We start from the raw sequence: 18,041 nt of genomic DNA, 5'->3' as shown, positions 1-18,041 counted from the left end.
GGTTATCTCGGAAAGAATTCACATTATGTAGGTTATGAACCCCATTTGTCATCAAATATACACTGTTCAGGAAGCTAAAGTTAATTGTGGTTCCCTGATGAGTTTACCTACCTGCTATACGATAGTGCCTTAATTATATCCGTAGAAATTCACTAAAAGAGGCATAAGGTGATTAAGAGTTCCATCACTTCCTGTTTGATGGGATGCATTTTTTTAGAATTAACATTGAAAGTAAGATAAACCAACTTTTTCTGATTTTCTTTAAAAAAAAATATTGCCTGCTTTTAAAAAGCCTCACGACAGATTGAGAAGCAAATGTGTTGAAAGCACAGGAATCCTGTCAGAAATAAAATTTGGCAACTTCAGATTAAAAGCTTGAGTATTTGGCAACCTGTAAAGCCCAGGGCAGATTTTCCAAGTAGGCCCTTGGCCTAACTATCTCTATAGGTCACTTATTAGGCAAAGAAGGCCCTTGAACAGCTCATTTGTATCCAGGCTCCTTGTAGCCCTCTGAACCTGGAGGATTGAAATGCTGTCTCCTACAGCTTGAAAGGGAAAAGAAGGTCAAAAGCAGAAGAGGTTGGTGCTTCTGCAGTGCTTAATTACTGAGAGAGATCAGCTCCAATTGTTGCCTGTAATCAATATTTATTAATTACCACAATTAATTGTGATGCAGAATTAAGGCGGTAATGAGTGGAGTATGTAATCAGGAAGGGCTTGTTAGGCAACCTGCAAGCTAGACAGGGGGCATGCTGGCAGGCAGCCACTTCAGCGCCTCCAAGAGTGACAGAAACAACAGAAAGTGACAAGAAGGGCTTTGAGAAGGGAGGGAGGGAACAGAGTAGCACCAGCAAGCTGCTGTACAAAGAGCCTATGACAAGTAGAGTTTGTTTTTTCATGGTGCTCTATGATCCATGTTAGGCCCAAAGCCGCCTGCTTCCTTGGCACGCTCACTTTAGTGAAAAAGTCAGATGTAATAGCCTTTCATCCTGTCAGGATGGGACAAGCTGAGCTATTGACATTTTTGTGCAATGTTACACGAGGAGCCTTTAATAAGACATCTCTGGCAGGCTTTGTCTTCTCTGTTCTTTATGAAAGAGAACATGGGGTCTTCTGAGTCACAGACCCCTTTTCAAGTCGAGCGATGGTGGAGTCGTAGGAGCCAGTGTTCGTAGTAGGAGCCAATAGATTTGATGGACCGTATCTGTTCCAAGAGTTTCCAGAGATTCAAGTACATACTCATCACAGCCAAGAATCGCCGAGATCTCTACTATAGCATAACAATACCTAGAAAGAGATTCCTCTTCAAACGCTTCTATCATTTGTGGTTCCGTGGCCTTTTTAATGCGCCATTATATTCTACAATTGTATCATTTTATTGTACAATTGTATCATTCTATTCTGTTCCCCCATGGACAAGAAAAATATTCCCCCCACCCCACCGCCACTTCTTTTCCTAGAGTTTGTTTTTCCTCAACTGGACTTTTCACAGATGTTGTCAGCTTTCTCTCAGGGGTCTGTTGTTAAACAACAACAGTCTTGCACCATTCTGGTTTGGGTAGAGCAGAATGGGTTTTGCCAGAGAAGAATATATGGCCAGGGGGAGATATTTAATCCTTTTTACATTGCCTGGTTTTTGTCTCACAAATTCTTCTCGTTTCTCTAGAAGCAAGCTCTACTTCACGAGCTGCACTGGCTTCCAGTGTGCTTCTGGGCACAATTCAAAGGGCTGATTGTCACCCATAAAGCCATTCATGGCATGGGGCTGGAGTATTTGTGGGATTGCCTTTCTCTATCCATCCCAGTAGATCCAACAAGAAAGGGCACGTTCCAAGTCCCATCTGTGAGGCAATATTATCTGGCAGGATCTAGGAAGCAGGCCTTTTCAGCTGCAACACTTATCCTCCGGAACACACACACACACACACACACCAATCCAGTTGGCTCTTTTTTCTGCTGGCATTTCATAAAGCCTTAAAAATGTGTGTGTTTTCCCAGGCATGGAGGTTAGGAAGTTAATGGAGCCATTTATTTGTGGCAGCTTGTCTTCAGCTGCCTTGGTATATATTTATTATTATTGTGTATATTTATTATTATTGTTTGGCTGTATTGAGTTTATAATCTTACATTAGCTGCTAGTGAGACGGGCGGCCATATAAATGGATTTAAACAAACAGGCTGAATCTAGCTGTTCTTGGTTTTTGCAAGAGAGAATCAGTTTTGCCCTATAAGTGGCGAAACGAAAGACAATAAAGAAGTTTGAGTAAAAGGGCTGGCAGAAAAGTCAGGAGTCAGTTACATCGGGTATTGTCACAGGGCATTTTATTTTACGAAGGGCATGCAGGATCAACTGGAGCTAACAAGAAGGGAAATTCATACTTAAACCTAGCAGCTGAGATGCAACCCTTGGGGCAGGTTATCTGAAACTACAGGGCACAGATGCATTGTCTGTTCTGTCTGTGGAAGCCTCTTGTGTAATTGCTGAGTGTGGAACCTCCATGGAAGATCGTTTTAGGCAATTCAATGGAGAAATCATATGGGGTGATGTGTGCAATTGTCCCTTCCCCACAGCACCCCCTCCCTGTTATCACTTTCAACCCTCTGTTACCCAAATTATTTAATTTAATTTAATTTAATTAATCATATTTCTATGCCGCCCAACTCCCAAGGGACTCTGGGCGGCTTACAACAAAAATAATACAAACAATGAACATTTTTTTTAAAAAAAAAAGCATTATAAAAGCATTTGAAAAACATTAAAAGCCCATGCACACCATCCATGGCCAGATCTCGCAAGATTGAACAGCGAGATCAACGGCCCCAGGCCTGCCAGAAAAGCCAGGTCTTCACCGCTTTCCGGAAGGCCAATAGGGTGGGGATAGTCCGGACCTCAGGAGATAACTGGTTCCAGAGAGCTGGGGCAGCCACAGACAAGGCCTTCCCCCGCGGGCCCGCCAGCCGGCATTGTTTAGCTGATGGGACCCGGAGGAGACCAACTCTGTGGGATCTTACCGGTCGCTGGGAGCTATGCGGTAGAAGGCGGTCTCGAAGATAGCCTGGCCCTGAGCCATGTAGGGCTTTAAAGGTAATAACCAACACCTTGAATTGTGCCCAGAGACCAATAGGGAGCCAGTGCAGCTTGCGGAGAATTGGTATAATGTGGGTGCATCTAGGTGCACCCAAGATAGCTCACGCAGCTGCATTCTGGACCAACTGTAGTCTCCGAACATTCTTCAAGGGTAGCCCCATGTAGAGCGGGGCTCTACAATAATCTAACCGTGAGGTGACAAGGGCATGAGTGACTGTGAGGAGAGCCTCCTGATCCAAGTAGGGTCACAATTGGTGCACCAGGCGAACCTGTGCAAAGGTCCCCCTAGCGCTAGATGTTGCTCTAATCTTAGCTGTGAGTCTAGGAGGACACCCAAATTGCGATGATTCTATGGTTCTATTATATTTGAGAAATTAAGGGCAATGGCAGAGTGTTGATACTGCGATCGCTGCCTCCCCTTGTTAATCAGAGAATGGTTGGAGGCATCTGGCCAGTGGTGGGTTTCAAATTTTTTTACTACCGGTTGTGTGGGCGTGGCTTGGTGGGCAAGGCTTGGCTTGGTGGGTGTGGCTTGGTGGGCGTTGCAGGGGAAGGATAGTGTAAAATCTCCATTCCCACCCCACTCCAGGGGAAGGTTACTGCAAAATCCCCATTTCGTCCCGATCAGCTGGGACTCAGGAGGCAGAGAATAGATGGGGGCAGGGCCAGTCAGAATTTTTACTACCGGTTCTCTGAACTACTCAAAATTTCCGCTACCGGTTCTCCAGAACTGGTCAGAACCTGCTGAAACCCACCTCTGCATCTGGCACAACTGGTACTTTGTGGGGGAGTGAATCATGGGCCCTTTGCACATGACTTCAGACAAGAATCATAGTTTCTTTCAGGTACAGCCTGGAGAAGATCTAGGATACTTTAGCTTAAGGTTCTGCACTGCCTGTTGGTATCTGCTGAACAATTGTGAAGATGCCCTTATCCTGCAGCCCGAAAGGATCCCTCCTTGTGTCCAATTTAGATGGCTTCATGGCCCTGACCACAATCTCCTTCTTCTGTGTGATGAAGCGACATGGGTTGCTTTATAGTAGCTTACGCCAATGGTCATTGACACAGATACCTAATGCGGACTGGAATATAACCTTTTTAACATCAGTGGCATTAGTCCACTGAGTGTAGTACTTGCATTAACCTCTGTTATTCAACATCTATCTGAATCATTTTGGGGAACTTGAGGAAGAGGAAGAAATCCTGATGCCTGGAGGCTTTTGTTTTCTGGAGAGGAAGAAACAAGCAAAGACTGAATCCCTGCAAGAAGGAGGTATTGTTTGTGCAGAAACCATTTGGCAACTTACTTCTCACAGGAATAATTCTGGGATGTGTTCCCTTGAAGAAGGTCAACAATCTAGGCTTATCCTAGAAATGGCTAGTGCTAGCCAGGCAGGTGGAGACTATGGATAGAGGGGTCTGGGCCCAGATTTAACTGGTGTTCCAACTGCAGGCCTTCTTGGAACATGATGGCTTGACAGTGTTTACCTGCTTCGTGGACTGACTACTGTAGAACACTTTACATGGGTCTCCCCTTGGACACTACACAGAAGCTGGACGTGGCATCCTATTTATTAACTGGTACCAATATTAACATTCAGTAAGTAGTATTTAAACTAGTTTAAACAGTCAAGGGATTACAGGGTTGTAAAAAGGGAGTTAAACTATTTTAAACAATATAATACCTGTCTTGCAGAAGTTTCATTGGTCCAATTCACAGTGCTGTAAAAGAACACCAACTCCTAGCCGTTGTAAACTATCTCAGAGGGATACCGTTGTCAATGATATTGAAAGTTTCTAAGAAGTCTAAAAGACCCAGGAGGAATGCATTCTCCACATCCATTTCTAGCATAGATCATCCATTAGGCTGAACCCTGACTGAAATAGATATATGCCATTAAGAAAGGAGAACAAATGAAAGTATGGATTTACTTTGCTCAATCTCCATGTAAAAACCAGTACGATGATCCTTATCTTTGTTAGGTTTTGCACTGGGGTGGAAAGTTAGTTATTTGATTGTAATGATGTTATCTAGAAATAGGAAGAATGCCCTAAAAAGGAAGGATAAGGGGACAGATTAATTTCTAGAAGTTGATAGCGGAGTTATCTGCTATCTTTTGGCCATTTGTATACCTGATTTTCATTTTCATTCCTTCCATTGTCCAATACAATACTTAACTTGTGGTCCAAGTCATTGTGGTTCTTGTTGATCAGTATTGACAATTGGCTTCAAGTCTCTGCAGTTGAGCTGCGGAAGAACCATGTCACTAGGAATAAACCTGAAGCTTTTGCAATGTGGGTGTTTGCTGCACTGAGCCACTTAGCCCTTACCCCTACATGATATTGTAGTTGGTTTGACGTAAGTGGGACACTGGGAGAGTTGCTTAGAACATGCCTCAGAATCTTTTGAGTATTAGAAAACTTGCTGCAGATTCCTTAGTGGGTGGAGGGTCTTTCTATTAAAGTGTCCTGCAGAGAAGATATTGGAAAAGCACAATCTATCCAGGAACAGACAACCTGGAGCCTTAAGAAGTTTTGGCCACATTCTTGTGGACTCCATTTTTTTATGGCTGGGACTGATGAGTACTATGATCCAAAAATATAGATGTTGTGATCCACCAGCAGCCTGCGGAGCTGGCAGCGAACTCGGACAGTGAGGAGGTTGGGGAGGAACATGGACCAGTCCTGGAGTCTGGGAAAGGCGAGGGCTCTGCGTCAGAGGCAGAGATGGGGCCAGGGCCATCTGGGAGTTATGCACGGACTCCGAAGCCTCCAGAGTCGAACATCAGAGAGGCAGAGGAACCAGGAGGAGCCTGTTCCTAGTGCACGCATGTGCAGAGCTGCCAGAAGGCAAGAACAGTTAAAACAAAAGGGACGACTCGGGAGTAAGGCCTGGAGATGATTGGCCCCTCCCATAAGTCTTAAAAGAGGAGCAAAGGCACGTGGGCCCTTTGCAGGAAAGCAACATTGTTAATTCTGTTCCCAGTCAGCATCTCTGTTTGATTCTGGACTCTGTGTGGCTTTGCCAAGTAGGTTTTTGGCAGCCTGGCAAGGGAGATAAAGGTTGGTGATTATCCCAAAGGACTTCTCCTGAAGGACTTTTTGCAACTAATTGGGACTCAGCTGTGAATGAAAGTAATTCACAGCTGTTGCAATAAAAGAGGTTTTTGGGTGTTTTAATGACTCAGTAAGCCTAGGTCACAACAGTAGAGTGCACCAAATTCCCTGTTGTAAAACAACCTAAGTGGGTGCTTATGAACTATTATTGAGAGGAAGAGTGAAAAAATAGCAGAACAATTTATATCACTATTAGGAAAAGAGACTGTTCATTTGTTGCTGGAATGGTTATCTATCCCGGACAAGCCAATTCATGGGACTGGGATTCTCAATAAATTGGCAGACAATGATTCAATCACAAGGAAACCTTGTATGGGAGTGGACATTTCTTCTGTTCAGAAGCCACATTAATGGGTAGAACATTCTGATGATCCTGTTGTTGTCTCTCTGATGCTAGGCCAAGAGGGCAGTGCCCAGTGAGTGTGTTGTGTAGCCATTCATGAATTTTGGTTATGAATGAGGCTCATGTGGATGGATGTTGACAGCAAGGGAAGGTGGGAATTCTCATGGAACAGGAGAGGAGGAAGAAATATGAAGGTTGAACTGGGAGTACAAAAAATTTGGAGGGCTATTTGCAAAAAAACTCCACATTTATTCGATCAAAAGCATCAGGATAATTCAGAGCCTGGTGGCCATCAAACCAAAATGATCATTCTTAAATGTGGTTCTCTCCTTTCTTAAAATTTCTTCTTTTAGCATAATATCGCAGTTGTGAGATGATGGGATGAATATTCTACTTCTTATTTATTCAGAAGACCCGCTGATTATAAGCAGTTAAATTTTATTTATCAGTAACACTGTATGAATAGATAGCATGGGATGTAAACGTTTCCTTTTCAGAATCACATCCATGAACTTCTCTGGACTTATTTTACAGAGCAAGGGCTACCAATGACTGCATTTTATTTTATGTGTACAGGTTATCTGCTCTTACTTTCTCTTTTTTATTCTGTGTCCCATTATCTGAATTTTTTATTAGCCTCCCTTTCTAAGTCCCCCTGAGATCTCTGCCTTCCTTCCTTATAAAAAGAGGTGGCCAGTAAACCTTTACTTGTTTTAGCAGATTGCAAGTAATCTACTCTTTCATCATAGGCTCCTGTTATTTTTCATTCTGAAATTATGACCCATAGTCCTGGAGACTAAGATGCTATGAATTTTAGGATACGGCTTAGCACTGTGACTTGGAGAAAAATATGAATAGAAACCAAGCTTCTATTTCACTTCTGTTTTCTTGGTAATTGATATTCTTTTCTCCTAGTGTCAGAACAGCACTTCTATTATAGCTATTATCTCTGTTAATAAGCCACCCATTGGTTTTGACAAAAACTACCATGGCTTCACCTACTGAGATTATCAAAGTATTGTGTGTATCTTGATTCTACAGGGGGAAAAAAATCCTAAAATATTTCTGATAGATCCCAGAGCTCAGAAATCTGGAATATTAGACTGACAGTGACCAAGAGAAAAGGGAATTGTTCTAAAGTGATTAGTATTAATATCCCGATAGTATCTGATGAGTGTCAAAAGATAAGAGTTTTTATTTATTAAACAAATTTCAATAGTCGTCCATCTCACATGTAGGTGATTCTGTGTGGCTTACAAAATTTAGAATGGTTCCCCTAATTTGTTTAAGAAAGTGGTTGAACTTCTTGAGAACTCAAGATACAAATGCAGCCAACATCACTCCTTGAGGGATATCTGTTGTTGGATTTCATGTTGGTTCCTCTCTAATTAGTATCCCTTTCAAACTTGTTATTGAATTCTGGAGGTTGCTATGGTCTTTGATTTCCAGGACCATTTGTCTCCCCTTCTCCAACTCCAGTCTTAGAAAAATCAGATAGCTGCAATGCAGTAATTGTATATTATAAAATTACAAAAGCCACTCGATCACATCAAAATCTTTTTTAGTTCTATGTTTGCTTCTCAGTGACCAGCTAGGTGCCCCTGAGAAGTGCACAATAAATGTGCCCTCTGGCTTTGTAAAGACTGTAGTGTTCTTTGTTTCTTGTGTGGCTATATAATTTCATTCCTCTCTGGATTGTTATATCCATCTCTCTTTTATGCTGGAGTGAATTGTCCCCTGATGTGATGAAAGTAGCCAAGAAATAAACTTTATCAGGCAGGATTGAAGCTCTCCGGATGTCTGTCTGTCTGTCTCTTTCTCTCTCTCTTTCTCTCTTCCTCCCTCCCTCTCTCTCTCATTAAGTGCTTTTTTAAAAGCAAAGGAAGGGGGAGGAAAAGAAACAGAAGTAAACAGAGTGAAGAATAGATTAGGATTAGAATACACACAGGTGAAGGGAAATCTTTCCACTCCTGGTAACCATACTGATATCTGCAGTATTGTTGGCATTCTCTGAATATTGGACTCCTTTGATCTGTCCTTTCTCCATAGGTCTACACCCGCTATGGAAAATGCTACACATTCAATGGTGACCGAAACAAAGCACGGATGACTCGCCAGAGTGGGATGGGGAACGGGCTGGAGATCATGTTGGATATCCAACAGGAGGAATACCTGCCCATCTGGAGAGAAACCAGTAAGAACTTGCAAGCTATTAGGAAGAGACATGATTCTGGAGTCCTTACATTATTAGTATTAGTCCAGAGGGCTATCCCTGTGCTGACTTTCTATTTTGTTCCTTTTATGCATGACAGATATTAAGCAGCATGGTGGCCTAGAAGTGAAGATACTCGCCTCTCACTCGGAAGGTTGAGAGTTCAATCCTAGGCAGCGGCAGATATTTCTCTATCTGGGTGCAAAGAGAAAATATCTGCTACAAACTCAGCTAAGCTCATTTGGCCAGTAAATGCTCAGCTCCATTCAGTTGCCCTGTTCTACACTGAATAAAGGAATTAAAGGGTCGTAAAAAGAAAAAGTGCATGTAAAATACTACATACAATCCCAAAAACACTGAAATATTGATTATATTACTATCTGTTTTAAAGTGAAACTAACTAAGATTCACAAATGTGTTACTTGTAATAGTAAAAAAATTCTGTATCAGGTTTCTGTTCTCCTCCAAATGTGTTGAGAGTCGAAGACCTGAGTTCCCAAAGTTAGGAAAGCTGCTGCATACCCTGTTCAGTACCTGAATATCAAAAATATAACGAATATCCAAATAGTTCGGTTATCACTCCATATTTTGTGTTTTAAACAAAGCAGGGAAAGTATACAAATGACAGCTTTTAGAATTCTTTCTAATCCCTTAGTAATAAATGCAATCCGGGTCATGTGACTGGGGAGGTGAAGGGAGGCTCAGAAAGAGGAGCTGGCAACTCCTTTCCAACATTGAGTTTGGTTGGAAATAATACAAAGATTAATTATGGTAGATATACCACCACGTCAGACTCATGAAAAAGTAATGTATCAATTCTAGAGATCCTGGCAGTGTGTCTGTGATCTTTTTAAAAGTTGTAATATATAGCCATTAATAAATCTCTCTCTATATATTTGACTGCTTTTATTATTTAGTAACTAACAAATCCCCTTGACAAGGCAGGAAACAAACACAGTCATAAGGGCAAAAAAATGTGCCTACAATGAGTAGCATAAATACATCATCATGGTTGTCAGATGAATGGACATAGTCCACTGATGTCTAGCCCACCCAAAAAAAATCCTAACATGGCACCACCACTTCTTGTTCCAGATGAAACATCATTTGAAGCTGGAATCCGGGTACAGATCCATAGCCAGGATGAGCCACCCTACATTCATCAGTTGGGATTTGGAGTCTCCCCTGGTTTCCAGACCTTCGTTTCCTGCCAGGAGCAGCGGGTAAGAGCCAGAAAGTAGAAGTTCCTCTAGCTTGATGAAGAGTGAATCAGGACATTTTTGGGGAGAAGCTGAGAATAGCAATAGCAATATCACTTAGACTTATATACCGCTTTACTGCTTTACAGTGCTTTACAGCCTTTTCTAAGCGGTTTACAGAGTCAGCATATTGCCTCCAACAATTTGGGTCCTCATCACTGGACAAGAATGGTGGGAGTAAGAAGGAGGGATGCCATTGACTGGGTCATGATAGCATATAGACAAAAGTTGACAGAGTGAACAGAAGCCCAGAAAACATGCTTTTACTATTACAGCATCTGAACACCATTCGGAACATCATTTCCCCCAAAATTATATTGGCCCTGACCCTGTTGGCTTTTTGCAAAGCCTCAAATACTTGGATGTGTTCCCTGGCATATGGTCAGATTGATATGTGAGTTTCTTGTTCATCTGTGGCAGATTGTTTTTTACCTTGGCTGCTAATGTACTGTATGTACTGTGGTTTTGTCCATTTGTATTATGGTTTAACATTTTATAAGACACCCAGAATTGCCAAGGTGAGATTGGAAGCCAACTAATTCAAATGATGGATGGATGGATGGATGGATGGATGGGAGAGAGGGAGGGAGGGAGGAAGGAAGGAAGGAAGGAAGGAAGGAAGGAAGGAAGGAAGGAAGGAAGGAAGGAAAAATTAGTTTTTCACAAGCAGGTCCTTTCCCCAATATTTTTGTTTCAATTCCAAACTGACTGGGAGATTTGGAAATTGTAGTGCTGCATATCCGGAAGTTATTAAACTGGAGAAATCTGTAATGCAGCATCACATTTCTCAAATGATGTTCATCCCTTCAATCAGCTATGAACTGTAAAAAAATCAAACCTGGTTGGACTATAACATTTTGGTGAAAACATTCTCAAAGGATGTGGTCTAGAATTTATTTATTTATTTCTTTGTTCATTTATTCAATTTTCTCAGTCAATGACTCCGGGTGGCTTACAATTTAAAAAAATATTACAGTTAAAAATTCTAAAAACATTTTAAAATAATAAAAACACTAAAAACATCCAAAATAACTATGCATAGCAGCTGAGATACTTGACCATAATATAGCCAGGAAACGGGGCCCTTAACACATTCAGCAACCCAGAACACAGCCAGGATTTTAGGGCCTTATGAAAGGCTAACAGAATATCATCATAACAAAATCATAGGACTCATATTTGATTAGTAAGACTAGCTGGAGGTGTGGAAAGCTCTATATACTACAAAAACTCTCATTGTCAGCAGCCACTTAATTGCAGGAGGGAGGGAAGGAAGGGAAGGAAATGACTGAATGACAGGAAAAGAGGAATGGAGGAAGATTTCTGATGCTCTCTCCCAGTTTCACATAAGGAAACTCAATGTGGAAGGAAGTTAGAAGTCACTCCTGCTTCCACTGCTCTTTCGCCCAGCTGTGGTCATTCTGTTTCTGTTTAGGTAAAGAAATATCCTTGAAATGATGATCCAATAGTGCATGGGTTGTCTAGTTATCAATACGGATAGGGCTCGCAACTTGGGTGTCCTCCTGGATGCACAGCTGTCTTTAGAAGAGCATATGATGGCCGTGGCCAGGGGGGCTTTTTATCAGGGCCGCCTGATTCGCCAGTTACGTCCCTTTCTGGATTGGGATTCCCTACGCACAGTCACTCAGGCGCTCGTCACTTCCCGCCTGGACTACTGCAATGCTCTCTACATGGGGCTCCCCTTGAGGAGCACCCGGAGGCTCCAACTGGTGCAGAATGCAGCCGCACGGGGGATTATGGGAGCGAGGGGCCGCTCCCATGTGACACCTCTCCTGAGTGAGCTGCATTGGCTTCCAGTGGTCTTCCGGGTGCGCTACAAGGTGTTGGTCACGACCTTTAAAGCGCTCCATGGCATGGGACCTGGGTATTTGCGGGACCGCCTTCGGCCGCCGATAGCCTCCCACCAACCAGTGCGCTCCCACAGAGAGGGACTCCTCAGGGTGCCGTCAGCCAGGCAATGTCGGCTGGCGACCCCCAGGGGGAGGGCCTTCTCTGTGGCAGCTCCTGCCCTCTGGAACGATTTGCCCCCGGAGATACGAAGGATATCGGATCTCCAGGTTTTTCGCCGTGCCCTAAAAACTTTTCTTTTCCATTAAGCAGGGCTGGCGTGAAACCCCCTCCCCTTTTTAGTTTTTAGCTTTTTAAATTGTCAAAGGGGTTTTAGTTTCAATGTTTTAAATTTTTGGGCCACAGTTATTTAATTCTTTTAATAATTTTAAATTTTGTATCGATATGTGTTTTAGTCTGGCTGTGCACCGCCCTGAGTCCACTTGGAGAAGGGCGGAATATAAATTGAATAAAATAAATAAATAAATAAAAAACGATGAGTTGGAGTCTCATTGAACAGAGATCTCTCCCAGTCAGTTCCAGTCCACATCCAGAAGCAGATGCTGGATGTAGACTACTACAGTGAATTCTCCTGAGGAGATCATACTGTGAGTCAAGCCTGGATAACTTAATCAGGCTCTTGACTTCCAAAGGAGTTAAATAAAGCAGTAACTCTATTAGCTGACAGTCAAAAAAAAGACAGTCGCAGAACATATTTTCAGGTTATTCAGTAAATTTTACAGTTTTCCATCTCTAATGCAATTTGAAAGAAAGCACCAGAATACCTGTTAATTTTTTAAGGTGGCCATTTTTGTTTTCCTTGTCTAGCCTCTGATAGAATGGGCCAATATTTGTGCGCTACTGAAATTGGTTTAATGGATATTCCATATTTCCAGGGAACTGTGGCAGTTGTAGTTCTATGGGATAGGAACTTCTTTAAAAATATCCAACATTTCACAGAACTACAATTCCCAAGATCCTTTGAAGAAACCATGAGAATTAAAATGAAAAGTAGAAATGTAATTTTAAGGTGTAAATATGTTCTACAAAAGGAAAAAAGGGCAATATTATTTAAGATTCTGGAGCTGATGGCAAAATAACTCTGTCATTATTTGTGTCCAAGGAAAAACCTGAGAAGATAAATACAGTTCCTATGATTAGAGAAAGCTGTGCAGGTTTTAAAATCATATGACTCAAAAGTCATTCCAAGAAATATCCTTGTATTAAGCATTATTATCTTAATTGCACCGAATAGGGACAATTTGATATCTCTGCTCCTACTCTACCCCACTGCCACACATTTTCAGATTAAATGTCATTAATGCCATCTGGCTTTCTCTGAATTTCAGCATAAGGCAGGGGTCAGTTTAAAAATATTCAAATGTATTAGTGAATTGGTGTATACGGATGGATGGTTCATTTTCCCTCAAGAGAATGTTAAAATATTGGCATGAAAGAAAATAATCAGAGCAAAAGAGAAGCCAAAATTTGTTCACTGAAGTTTCATTTCCGTGAATTCTGTCAAACTGTTGGAATCAGTTTGATTGGTCACTTCTCATCATATCATTTCCTCATTAGATTCTGATAATGGAGTTAGATACATTTTGGTCCTCTACCATTTTAGTCTTCATCCACAGGAGCTCTTTGAGGGAATTTGGACCAGTCACTATCTCTAAATCCAACCTTGCTGTTGGGAGAATAAAATTGGAAGACGAAGTATTCTGGCTTAAGCTCTTGGAGGAAAGATGGATTTAAATCTAATGTCTAATTAATATTAGAAGATGCTGCCTATCTCTCTTACGCTTAATATTACTCAAAGCCTAATCCTGCAGGATGTGGAGGCTATAATAATGACTGTGTTTTAAAGTAGAGATTTCCTCAGTGCGGATTCTAAACTGCTAGAGTGTGTAATAATTTAGAAAAACAAATACACGAACCTGAGAGGTTGAAGAATCCCACAAAATCAGAGGCAACTGTAAAACCTTCTAGCCTTAAGAATGAAATTCATGGTTAGTACTTCTAATAGGTAAATGTTATTTACAACAGAGGTTGCTGGCTACTGTAGAAGGAGAAATCTGGCCTTGAAAAAGGAACAAGAAAATACATTCTCAGAGTTGTGGCCCAACGGAGAGCATTTTTGGTACAACTATCCAGTTCTGGAATTCCTTTTCTGATCATTCATGGATGTGCCACTCCTTCCAGCACCAGCCTCAGTTATACTTGTTCATCTTCTATTTTTTTTAAAAAAAAACTGGTGCTATGATGCTAGTATTTTGAATGAAAACCTTTTCAAGTTATTTGTTTTTTAAATTGTTTGGTAGACTTTTCCTTTTGTTTTTAAAAATGGATTTAAACACATTGCTAGTTGTGTATTTTTAATGAGTTGCATCCTGTTTGGGGATGGAATGTTGGGTCGCATATGTGCATGTATAAGGAGAGGCTTTTCAGGTAACAACATCACTGGATGAGTACTGCTTTTTCTTGGTGTTTAGCTTGCTCCCCTTCTCCTGCAGCTGACCTACCTGCCCCAGCCTTGGGGGAGCTGCCAGGCTGGCCTGAAGGAGGAACAGACTCTGCCTGGCTACGAGAGCTACAGCATTGCTGCTTGCAGGCTGCAGTGTGAGAAAGAGGCGGTGGTTCAAAACTGCCAGTGTCGCATGGTGCATATGCCAGGTAAGGGAGGCCTTCTCGGCCTGCCTCACAGACTACAGGCCCTTCAGTTGCCTGGAGAATCTGCTCCAGAAACTGATTTGCCATGAGCCTGTGGGGCCAACCTTGGCTTTGCTCACATCTGCTCCTCACATCTGTTCCAGTGATTTGAATGTCACAATCTGACACTCGGACACAAAGCTGGTAAAACTTTTCCCTCCATTTGTTTCCGGCTTCAGAAATCTTTCACCTGATAAAGACAGGTAGTCCTCGACTTACAACAGTTCATTTAGTGACCGCTCAAAGTTACAACGGCAGTGGAAAAAGCGATTTATGGCCATTTTTCACAGTTACGATCTTTGCAGCATCCCCATAATCATGTGATCAAAATTCAGACACTTGGCAACTGGTTCATACTTAATGACCGTTGCTGTGTCCCAAGGTTATGTGATCATTTTTTGCGACCTTCAGACAAGCAAAGTCAATGGGGAAGCCAGACTCACTTAACAACCAGGTTACTGGCTTACCAGCTGTAGTGATTCACTTAACAACTATGACAAGAAAGGTCACAAAATCGGGCAAAACTCACTTAACAAATGTCTCTCTTAACAACAGAAATTTGGGGATCAATTGTGGTCGTGTGGTATTTGATTGTCATAGTGATGTTAAAGGTACAGGAATCAACTCAGATAGGGAGCATTTGTATACCATTCTTGTTCAACTACCAGTAGGTACTCTCTGACTATGTTGAATCACACTCCCCATCACCCCAAAAGACATCTTTTTGGGAAGAACAAGTCTGGAGAAGGTGGCTTTGCACCCTCCCTGTCCTCATGCTATACTGCATATCCTGTTTGGCAGGGAAAAAATTAAAACTTGATCCAGCTGCCAGCACTTCCCCCCGCCCCACTTTTCCAAGGTTGTAGCATTATGGATCAACTAATTTCAGCTTTGGGCCGTGATGGCAAACCTATGGCACGCGTGCCACAGGTGGCACACGGAGCCATATCTGTGGGCACGCAAGCTTTGCCCTTGCTCAGCTCCAGCGCACATGCACACGCTGGCCAGCTGATTTTTGGGCCTACCAGAAGTCGAGAAACAGGCCGTTTCCGGCCTCCAGAGGGCCTCCGAAGGGGTGGGAAAGGCTGTTTTCACCCTCCCCAGGCTCCAAGAAAACCTCTGGAGCCTGGGGAGGACAAAAACGGGCCTACCGGGCCCACCATAATCTTTTTGCCGTCACGTGCCAAAAGTGGGGAGAGTGTGTATGGGTCGTGCACGCATGTGCAGGGGGAGAGGCGCGGGGGGCATTGAATTATGGGTGTGGGCACGCACATGCGCGACCTCCCACCCTCCCCCCACTTTTGACATGCAACGGCAAAAAAGATAGCCATCACTGGCTTAGGGTTTTGCCCTGAGTCCAACCTGGTTGGACAGTAATGTGCTTTTTTCCCCCTCCATAATGATTACAGTCTAGAATTTGGGCATTCTAAGTGGGAAACTACTATCTCACAGCCTGGGGTATGTAGGACTGAAAATAGTTCCACATGTACCATCCTTCAATGGTTCTTAAACCAATTCACTCCCTCATTATCTATAGGATCTCTCTTTGTCAGCATAGGGCCACCGTGCAATCCTTCCCACCAAATGCTGAAATACTCTGAATCACCTCTGGGAATATGTACTCTCTCCGACCCATATTTCTGAGTCCAGAGGGTGGAAGTGCTATTGACTTACACAGAAATTTCACTGGTTAACTTTTCCCAACTTGGTGTCCTTCATATGTGCTGAACTACAACAGCTATCATCAGTGGTGGGATTCAAGTAATTTAACAACCGGTTCTGTGCCCTAATGATTTCTTCCAACAACCAGTTTGCCAAACTGTTCAGAAAGTTAACAACTGGTTCTCCCGAAGTGGTGCGAACTGGTTGAATCTCACCACTGGCTATCATCCACCCCAACAAGTCAATTGTTATGCTGACAATTCAGTGGTGATGATAAGTCCAATATATGTAGAGGAGAAAGTTACATTATATTGTCTTCCTTTGGCTTCTAGCCAGGGGTGGGATTCAGCCAGTTCGGACCGGTTCGGGTGAACCAGATGCTAATTTTACATCTGATTCACTGAATCGGTAGTTGCAAGGAGTAGTTGGCCCCACCCACCCCGCCCCACCCCTCCAAGGAGTCTCCACGCAGCCCAGTTTGGATGCCAGGTAAGTGCAGTGCCCACATGGAGGCTCTGTGCGGGCGAAAACCAGGCCTCCCGGAAGTTTTGAAAGTCTGGAAATGGGCCCGTTTCCCACTTCCAGAGGGCCTCCAGAGCCTGGGGGAGGCCGTTTTCACCCTCCCAGAGGCTCAATGAAAACCTCCAGAACTAGGGGAGGGTGAAAAACCCCCTCCCCCCCCCGTAGGCCAGGCCACCATGGCCACACCCACCCAGCAACTGGGCAGAGAACCGGTTGCTAAAATTTTTGAATCCCTCCCCTGCTTCTAGCCAACAGATGCATTTATACCAAGGCAGCAGAATAAAAGGTATATTCATCTACGTCCACATAGCAAAATTATTAGATACCCTCTCTCTGTCCCAACTCCAAGAATAGTAGGAGCTGAGTTTTGGGTAAAGGAGACATCTCTGGTTAACTACTGCCCACACTCTTCTCTTTCAGGAAATGAGACCATCTGTTCACCCAATGTCTACATTGAATGTGCTGACCATATATTAGGTAGGTACTTTTGAAGGTATCTTAACAAACCATGAAGGGACAATAAGGAGAGGATCTGGACAACAGTCATGGTTAGGTAACGTTTTAGTTGCTTTTGTAGAAGTAGTTGATTGGTTCTTAAGGCAGGTTCCAGCCCACAGAAACTCTTGATTGGCCAATTAAAGCCCTTCTCCTTCTCTTGAAGGCATGTGCATAGCAAGAGAAAGGAAGAATGGGGAGGAGAAGGAGATGGATGATTTGGTGTGTATGGGAGAAAAAGGAGAATTGTATAGATGATAAAATATAAGGACTGGAGATTGTCCAAACCCCAGCCCATTTCAGGAATTCACTACTACAGCATCCCCAATAGATTCATCTCCAAACAACTGCAACAAAGTAGAGTGCAACTCCTTCCAAGGAAAGACTTTTGAACCATCTTTGAACAGTTCTACTATTAGGATTTATACCCCACCCCCACCTCCCGACATCCAACTAAACTTTGTCCTTGAAATGTTTCGTGTCCTATCTTTCTAAAATCATGCCTTACATTTTTTAGCCTGGGATGCAGAACCTGCGACAGAAACATTGTATTTCCCCCTGTTAAATTTCATCCTATTTATTTCAGCTCTAATGCTCAAGCCTTTTTTAAGATCTTCTTGTATCCTCCCTTTCATCTAAAGTATCGGGCACCCCTTTGAGGTTTGTGTCATCTATGAACTCCTTGAGTCCCTCAGCTCTTTCAGTCTAAGTCATTGATAAAAATGGAGAGTTATAGCAGGTCTGAGACAGAGATGTACACCATGCCACCCATCACTTTCTCCCACC

General features: G+C 42.8%; 1 protein-coding gene across 8 annotated transcripts in view; it reads left to right on the top strand.

The window, feature by feature from the left end:
• Positions 1-18,041, top strand: part of ASIC4 (acid sensing ion channel subunit family member 4) — a 277,599-nt gene that overhangs the window by 233,733 nt on the left and 25,825 nt on the right. For 4 of the 8 annotated variants that reach the window (XM_060687856.2, XM_034433793.3, XM_087883772.1 and 1 more), the window contains exons 2-5: positions 8,598-8,742; positions 9,856-9,983; positions 14,381-14,540; positions 17,181-17,237. In XM_060687856.2, the coding sequence (XP_060543839.2) occupies positions 8,598-8,742; positions 9,856-9,983; positions 14,381-14,540; positions 17,181-17,237 (490 nt within the window). Of the gene's footprint in view, positions 1-8,597; positions 8,743-9,855; positions 9,984-14,359; positions 14,541-17,180; positions 17,238-18,041 lie in introns of all 8 variants that reach the window. The other 4 variants (XM_060687855.2, XM_034433792.3, XM_060687857.2 and 1 more) reach the window with 1 other exon arrangement.

The sequence above is a fragment of the Pantherophis guttatus genome, chromosome 1 (assembly GCF_059756535.1).
Source record: "Pantherophis guttatus breed Tessera chromosome 1, ASM5975653v1, whole genome shotgun sequence".
Taxonomy (NCBI): domain Eukaryota; kingdom Metazoa; phylum Chordata; class Lepidosauria; order Squamata; family Colubridae; genus Pantherophis; species Pantherophis guttatus.
This window is presented reverse-complemented; position numbering and strand designations above follow the sequence as displayed.